This window comes from Anopheles marshallii, chromosome 3, assembly GCF_943734725.1.
Source record: "Anopheles marshallii chromosome 3, idAnoMarsDA_429_01, whole genome shotgun sequence".
Taxonomy (NCBI): Eukaryota; Metazoa; Arthropoda; class Insecta; order Diptera; family Culicidae; genus Anopheles; species Anopheles marshallii.
In genome coordinates, this window is record NC_071327.1 from 65,208,832 (window position 1) to 65,218,031 (window position 9,200).

Here is a 9,200-nt window from a genome sequence, read left to right on the forward strand (position 1 = left end):
GCGAGATATGCACAAAGAATGGTGGAATTAATGCGTTTTTAACATTTTTTCATTGTAATTTATAATCATTCTTCTTTTTTGGACTTTCCAAATAGCAACCCGTATGCTGATAAGCTTATCTACTATTTTTAAATTCCTTTTGTTTGCTAAAACATTTTCTACAATAGTCTTATCTCATATGTATATAGCCTGTCATTGTTTGGTGTTGTTTTGGTCCGGTCGCGCATAGCAAAGGTACAAACATTACGAACGGAATGAGTAGGATTTTTACGAAATTTAACCGTCTTACGACAAGTGCTCGGAGGTAAGAAAGTTAAAACATTTTGACTTAGATGGAGCAAGCAGAATGTCGAATACTTTATAGTAATTTAATCTCCGGCAATGTAAATTTCTTACAGATATTTTTCGGCACAACCTTCGCCGCTAGTTCTAGGAATCGAGACAAGTTGTGATGATACCGGTGCCGCCCTGGTTACCGGAAACGGAAAAGTCCTGGGAGAATACATTCATTCACAGCAAAGCAGTCACCTAAGGTGAGATTTTGAGCTATTGGTAATGGGGTTTATCTACAGCATAGCAATGCTTCGGCAGGTTTGGCGGAATTATTCCACCTGTAGCGCAAGACATCCATCGTGCAAATATTGAAAACGTGGTTAACAAAACGTTTCAACTAGCCAACATATCGCCAAAGGATATTGATGCAGTCGCAGTCACGAATCGGCCAGGTCAGTAGCACAAATAGAAACTAATGCTTGGTTGCCGAATGTAATTTATATTACTTTTTTAGGATTACCGCTAAGCTTGATAGTTGGTACGAGGTATGCGAAACATATTGCCCGTACATACGACAAACCTTTAATTCCTATACACCACATGCAAGCCCACGCTCTGATGGCACGCATGACCTCCTCCATACCGTACCCATTTCTTTGCCTTCTTGTAAGCGGTGGACATTCGCTGTTAGTACTTGTCGAGAGCACCACCACATTTCGATTGCTAGGAGAAACATTAGATGATGCACCCGGGGAAGCCCTCGACAAAATTGCTCGCCGTTTGAAGCTACGCAACATATCCAAATATGCGCAAATGTCCGGTGGACAAGCTATTGAAGTAGCGGCACAGACAGCATCCAACACATCAGCGTACGAGTTTCCCTTACCACTCTCAAAGTACCGCGATTGCCAATTTAGCTTTGCTGGTCTGAAAAACACAGCTACGAGACATATTCTCGAACGGGAATCAACGCTCAGTAAGTTCTACAACTCGCGGTTTCAGCATTTATTTAACATGTGCTTTCTCTTCCGTAAAGATCTTGCGCCTGATGCATTGCTGCCCGACTATGAAGCGTTTTGTGCCTGCTTCCTTAAAGGAGTCACACGACACATGCTACACCGTACGCAGCGTGCCATAGAATACTGTGAACGGCGCAATCTTTTTCCACCCGATAGGAACCAACGAAGCTTAGTCATCTCAGGTGGAGTTGCCTGCAATGATGTTATATTTAATGCGCTGAGTTCGATGGCAGCCCAGTTCGGATTCAGTACCTATAGACCACCAAAGAAACTCTGCACCGACAATGGTACGATGATAGCGTGGAATGGTGTGGAAAAACTGCTCGCGAAGGACACTTCTGAAATGACGAAAAATTACGAGACGGTCGATATAAGTGGAAAATGTCCTATAGGTGAAAGTTTGATATACGATGTGAAGGAAGCGAATATAGCATGTAAGTGGGCCAAAGTTAACGTATTCCCCAGAAAGGAAGAGCTAGTATAAAGTTGATCAAAACAAAGGGATACAAATAAAATAGAAAATGCGTGAATAATATCCCACTTCTGCTAGTTTTTCATAACAACTTCATTCGAACCGTCAGTAATTTGAAATTAAAACGGACTGGAAAAACTTTTCCCCGAGTAGGATGGTGGAGTTTGCTGAATTTCGCTTTATCCGGGCCAACTGCTCGAATGCAGTTTAGTTACGTTATTTCGTTCAAAGAGGAAATTATTTTGTTTATGAAAATTTATCACTTTTATGAACATTTAAAAAATGCCAGGAAGATTTTATTATTTACAGATTGTGCAAGATTATGTAATGGAGTGTAATATTCTTGAAAACTGCAGTAAAACCTGTTGAAAGTGGTCTCAAAATGATTTTACGCAGAGAATCAAAGGAGCTAGACTACTATTTTCAATTTTACGAAACTTAATACACATCCTTTCGCATTTTCAATCCCTATCGTAAAAAAGGACCATAAAAAAGCTGACTTTTAACGATCGATTTACGAACATCGAAGATACAACAGTTTTGAATGCTAGCTCCCGTCTGCACCGTGTCTTTTTTGTAAATTGTAACAAATGTACAGAGTAATACATAACTTTTGTATGTTTACGTCTAGATATGCGACTGTTTTTATCATATTCTTCAATAAAGTACCGCCCAAGTTCGGATGTAACTCAAAATCAATCAACAAGTCGCACAACAGGTTGATATAATAACACGGGTGTATTTTCCAGCGGCAACCAACACCCTGAAAGGAACCAAGCATAGCGTGCGTGCGTATGTATGTTTATGTTATGGCGCTGGTGCCATAGTATTGGTGCCGTGCCAGGTAGCGCAACAGGCTGGAGCCAGCAAAAGTTGCCTACCCGATCGATTCTCACAAACCCGTATCGCCCTTACGATCAAACAGGTGAACAAATCCGAAGCGTACGGTCATCAGGTAGTGCGATCGTCCGAAACGGCCCTTTCTTCGCTGTATGACGTGCGTTGTAGATAGGCAACGGTTGTGGTAGATAGCTTAGTGCCGAACAAATATCGCTGAATTTACGGTACAGTGTGGTTCCACCGATTCCGAGATTGGAAGGATTTTTCGTCCGTGTTTTTTCGTCGTCCAACGAGAGGGGAGGGGAAGTTTTGCTGTCAAATAATACGTGCGATCATTCAGTGTTACCGATCGATAAAACACAAAAGTTATGATTCAGTGCAGTGGCTACGACATTCGTGCATGTGACGGTGTCGAATCGCTCGTGCGCACCGTGCTGTAGAGGAAGCAGCAGCAGCAGCAGCCAGCCAACCATCGATCGGAGTAGTGCGGCGAGTCGCGCTGCGCAGCGCTTGCGGTCAAACTAAATGTGCTACGTATGCAGTTTCTCGCGCGTTTGTGTGCTGGCCGGCTACGCTCGGTGAAACGAAAGCCAGAAAGGCGTACGGATGCCCAGTGAAATCTTGCGCAGAGAACGAAGCAACGAAAACAGAATAGAATATATATATTGCGTGCTTTTGGCGTTAGTGGGCAAGTGTTTTTTTTTTTTTTGGGAAGAAAGTTGACGGCTTCCAACCAAACCAAACAGCAGTTGGAGTGGCAGAAAATTTTGCAGAAAGTTTGACGACCTACTACTACTTGGCTGCTGGCAACCCTTGCGGAAGAAAGTTGGCGGATTCGAAAATCCGCCTTGACATGCCGTACATGTGAGTGTTGCCCTAACTGGGTGTCTGTGTGTGTAGCTTTTGCTTCGCGATTAATCGCGGGGGTGCGGTGTTATCAAAATTATAGTCCAAGCGGAATGTCCTATTTGAAGCGTATGTAGATGCTTCTCGATCCAGCACCAAGGCACCAATACAGCTGTGGCAACTTGTGAAACATCTTCACTCCCGCAAAAAAAAAAGTTCGAATCAGTATGAGCTAATGAGTATGTCCACGGCAGGAGGAAAAAAATTAAGTATAGAACTAGGTGTAGTCTCGCTAGTATTCATCATCCCACCACCCAAAGCAGGAGGATCAGATCCAAAACAAGTGACGTGACAAATTCTTGTATAATCTCCCTTCTCCAGGGGCGCAACCCAAAACACACGCACACACACTCGCATGCATCCAGCATTTAACGGGGGCTGAAACGGTACGCCTGAAGTTATCCCCCCGCACCCCCCTTCCCCCTCGAATATGCTTTGCTCCCTCTAGCTTCTCGGGTTTTGCCCGACTGATCACAACGATCGTTCCCAGGCGCTCGTTTTTTTTTTCTTTTGCTGCCCCCCCGATGTATCCAGCGTGCGCACACATCGAAAGCAGGGGGTGAGCCGCACACTGTTGAAGGGAACGAGCGAAAAGAAGAAGCGTAAGAAAACGGAAAGCAACGAACGATGTAAGCGGGCACTCCCAGCATCCTAAAGCGAGAAACCACCACGTAGAAGCGAAGCGAAACACATATAAACAGAATGGAATTCCATTGAAGAAATTGTTTCGTGTCTTGTGCCACTTTTGCGCCACCAGGCGTGAGCGCGACTCCATACGTACACACATCAGGGGCGAGGGAGGAAGGAAGGTGGTCAGGGTGGGGTGTGTCTGTTGTGTGTTGGCTCTGTAACGTTGCGCGATTGGAAGGAATGTTGCCGGATCGGATGGTTGATGCGCGCACACACGCACAGCCTGGGGTGGTGGTGGGAGGGGGTGGAAGGTTTTCCAAGTGAACGTTTGATAGTGCGTCACTGATAAGTAGCATTTGAGCAATATCCTTACTGCCTTCATAGAACTGGTCTTTGGATTGTCCCCCTAATGCCCTACACAACATGGGGTGCGAACGAGCGAAAGTCAGTACAAGGTGGAATGTAACATGCTTCATGTATGTGTGTATGTGTGTGTGTGCCGAATTTTGTCACCCCGTGTCACAACCGCACACAAAACGTGTTATCCGCTACCAACCCAAGCGCGCGCACCTCAGCCATCGATTGATTTCTTCACCCAATCATTAGACTTGCGCGATGGTGCCAAGCGACGAACCCTCCGGCCGGGCACACGGAGCACACAGCCCGCACACCCCTACCGTTTTTTTTTTTGTGTCGTACACGCAAATGCACGCCCGTTCGCAGGGAACACTCAGAACGAAAGGGTAGGTGCAGCTCGCCCGCACCTGAACGGGTTGGTGGCACAGTTTAGCGCGTTTGGCAATGTGCGGGCAAAGCGCGCTTTTTAGGCATTGGGTGGCATGCGTCCCATAAATTACGCCCGTCATAAAATATGTGCACCGTAAATGGGACGCAACGGTGAAGATATGTGAACGATATGTCTTTGCGAAATGGTTTTATTGCCAATGCGAATCTATTTGTAACCTACCGCTATAGAAAGGCTTGTCATCCACGCGATTAACGCTCGCAAACAAAAACATTAATTCATCTTCATGAAGTTTAATTTAAATTAGTCGAACGCCGAAAGGTTCTCGTCAAATGCGCTGTATTATTTTTCAATGCTCCACAGTTATTGGCACATAAATCAAGTTCTCGAAACGCGGGCTAATTTATGCATAAACACGAAGGCACAAACCGAATTGGCCGCCATTCCTTTCGGAAAACCATTCTCTGCGTATCGTGTCTCGGCAGTTCCCCACATCGATGCTAATGAAATCGTTAGTAGAAAGCTTAGCGCGCATACATAAAGTGATGTCAATCGTGGCTACGTGGAGGCATTCGTTTCGCGGTTTGCTGCGGTCCGCGACTCTTCGTCCGATGTTGTTATCATCGCCGTGTGCTACAACGTGCTCGGTGAAATCCTGAAGCCGTTTTTGGATGACTCGCTTCCATTGCCCATTTCCCGGTTCCCCACTAGCCACTAAAAGATCAATATGCAAATATCGCATTGCTGCCAGCGCAATGTGTGTACAAACGCTGTACCGAGGTTGACCTAGACCGTGGCGAAAGTTCCCGCTCCTGAGCTACCTTGGCGTTTGGGACGCTGGGACCATGCATACGCTAGCGGTGTGAACAGGCGGTACACGTAGGGATAGCGCGCGTGACACAAAATGGTGGGGGGGAAAGAGCTGATAGGACAACTCAGCAGCAGCAGCAGCAGCAGTGGAAACACTGCCGTACACTGTTTATCACATACGCACGACGCATACAAAGCCGCATGTGAACAATAAATAATCATCATCCCTCCGTGTGCGCGTTCGTCACTTTCCCAACGCAAAGACAACTGCCACGAAATGTGGGCATCGTTTTGGGCACGCAAAGTACGTGGTATTTTGGGGCATGGTTTTAAAGACCGTTCGGTTAACGCTTTAGAAATCTCACCAGTCGAAATGTTTTATTTTTTTTGTTGGTTTGTTTTTCGGCCATATCCTTGTCCTCCTGTCCCTGTGGGGTTGGGACAAAACGGCCGCTCCCGTCGGTATGCAGGCAATACCTATGCAAATGAAAACAAACGTGACCGGTGTGGACACTTTCTCTTCGTGTGTGACATGGCCGAGAAGCTCGTATCGAAAAATGGCCGGGCATGAAAGCTGAACAAAGATGCGATCCGACACTCGCGAGATTCGATGGTTCCGGTTTTTGTGTGTCTCTTTCCGATCCCTGGCGTACAGGTGCGCCACTGCTGCTGGGCCCATTCGTGCGTCACGGCCAAGGTTTTAATTGGAACGGGCGGAAGGAATGTTATGCTTTTTTTTTTTCTTTGTCGGTAGGAGTCCGGGGCGGGGTTTTTTTTATTTTACTTTTTCACTTCCATCCCCCAAAACGTTATTGTATGGCTTTTCACGGTACCGTTTTTTTTTTTGTTTTTTTGATACTTTTCCATCCGCCAACGTTACGTCCTTGAACTCTCGGTCGGCTACACACAACAATATAATGGCGCGCGCGCAGGTGCGTATGATCGGCGGCCAGGCTGAAGTGGAGCAAAACACATATTATTGTTGCTGATCCGCCAGCGGATAAAGCACCGGTGGCACATCGCCTGCATATGCCGCTGCCATGGTTTGTCAATGGTGAGGGTCGCCGAGGGTCGTAAAACGGTTTTTGCTTTTCGCGAGTTTTAACATTGAACGTTGCCATGGAGTTTTGTTATTGGGAATTTCAGCCTCTCATCTGGGCCATCGGTGCTGATTGGGTCGATATTGGTTACTGAAGGTGTATCCTCTTATGTGCAACAAAATAATACTAAATTCCATTGAACCATTGTGACCCAGAATATGAAAATTCCTACACAAAAAAGCACATTTTTAAAAAGCTTTATTTAATAAGCTAAAGTGTTCCGCGTGTGTTACCAGGTATCAGACTATAATTTAAGAATTTCTTTAGTACCAGGAACGCTTTGTAGGTTAATAATTGTCGTTTATGTGGTGTTCTGTAGTGTCCAAAGTTGATGATCATCTACAACTTCAAAAAAATGTTGTGCTACTTATTCTAAATTGATTAAATTTATAATAAAATTATAATAGTTAAGCTTTAAAATAAAGTTTTAAACCAAATTCGATGAAAGTAAAGAGAAAATAATAGTTTTGTATGGGAAAATTGGGAATTTTTGTACTTCAAATTTCTCGATAGCTTGCAACAATTGCTGGGAAAATACAACTAATGTCCTAGCAACCCCCTTTGTGGGCTATTTCTAGAAGGATTACATAAATTCCTAGTATTTGGATTAAGATTTCGTACCCGCGGTAATGTAATGGATTCAATTTTTGAAGAACTGTGAATATCCCATGATTGAAAAAGCTTGAAATTAGGTGACTTTAAATTGTAAAAATGCCTCAAAATCTTGTGATCGTTTCATTAATTCGGTTCGGTACAGCATATCTGAGTTAACCAGAAGAAAAGTTACAGACACCTATGCCTTTTCCCGCTGTAGACGATAACGATCTACTTCACTAGGTCATGCCCTTGTATAAAACCACTTGTTTTGAATCACGACCGGACAAGCCAGTCTTACTTCAGGAAGCCGGTCCGGATGATATTCGGTCCACGACACGGTGTATTAAACCGAACGCCGATATACGTAACTGTGGAGACCTTGGAACTATTTAGGCCGTAATGCACTTTCTACATTGGCTAAGCTTCTAAACTATAACGATAAAATTATTTCACCAACAGTTTTAATGGAAGTAGCAACAGTAAAGCGTGTAACAAATAGCTCAATAAGAGTTCAACACGAAATTAAACTATCCCCCAACGGTTGGAATTGTGCAGATAACACGCAATTCACATATTTAAATGCGCTTGTTCGGTTTCCAGCATTTGCACCGCTCACGTGGCATAATTTTCACTGCCGCGCTAATGCCAACGCGAACCAATCGAAGGGATGATTGGCATGCAAATGCCTCTTATTTGCCTTTTTTTCTTTGCCTATAAATTCCTATTATGTGTGTGTGCATTGAACCCATTACTAAGGGTTGACCAACTAAAAAAACCCGTACCAGTGAGCACGCCAGCCGTTTAAATTGACCATCTTTTAACTGGTTGAGATATTAGTTCTGTTTTTTTTTCACTCGGCCTGCAACAAGCACTTCAGGATCACCACGCTACTAATCGCCCGATCGCATGAATATCTTGAGCACCCGATAGGCAGATGAGTTGGTGCGTCTAGACGCCCGGAACAGAGCCCACGTGATGCGTGGAACGCAGGCATACAGCAGCGCACCGTGCTCGGCCAAACATCGGCCATAGCCGCCGTCCCCCCGGTTAATGAGGCCAGTCAACTGTTTGGCCGGGTAGCGAAGTGCAAATTGATCAACGATTTTGTTTGGTGAAACTATCGTCCGCACAAATCGTATCGGTTCGGCTATCGGTTCCGTCCGGCGGTTTGGGAATCGTTACAGGTGGGAAGTAGAGAGAAACTTCGTAATCTAGATCTTAACATTTTAGGAACGGAAAACAATCAGTGTGCTTTGAATTCCCGTGCGTACGGTATTGAAGGGGTTGGGATTTTGGGGAAATTATACAAAAGGGCGCACACCGTGGACGACGGGGGAAGATGAACAAGTAACATCAATCTTTCAATTGTTAACGTTTTTTTTTTGTCTTGGGGAGACCCCGAAAGTGCAGCAGTTTGGCCAAAAGCGTTGTTATCGCCTAATTGAATTAAGCGCACCGGACAGATGCAAACAGTGTCCACAATTATATCGTTTGATTGTTTGATAATCACTACCGTGGAGGAGTTATCTAACTGTCTAACTTTCCGGGTGTTCGGTGGCCCACCAAAGCCTCCCCTATTGAGAGAGAGAGATCGGTTAAAGGTTTCGCTTATTAGGGTGAACGGGTAACGGGTCTGTGAAGGTATCGTGCGGTGAGCGACGGCGCAGTGGAAGCAAATGTTTGTAAGACGATAATTAGATAATTTCTATATCGCACCCGATAAATAAAACATGTACGAAACAAAAGTGTTTTATTGCCTTCGCCGGAAGGTGGACCGTTTTGTAACAGTGTCGTTACGATTTCCGATC

At 44.9% G+C, this 9,200-nt stretch overlaps 1 protein-coding gene across 1 annotated transcript; it reads left to right on the plus strand.

Annotated features, from left to right (window-relative positions):
- The first annotated feature begins 254 nt into the window (after positions 1-254).
- LOC128713023 (probable tRNA N6-adenosine threonylcarbamoyltransferase, mitochondrial) lies at positions 255-1,776 on the plus strand. The gene is made up of 5 exons (XM_053807887.1): positions 255-304; positions 399-533; positions 592-725; positions 788-1,249; positions 1,310-1,776. The coding sequence occupies exons 1-5, from the start codon at positions 255-257 to the stop codon at positions 1,774-1,776; spliced, it is 1,248 nt and encodes a 415-aa protein (XP_053663862.1).
- Positions 1,777-9,200: the final 7,424 nt, after the last annotated feature.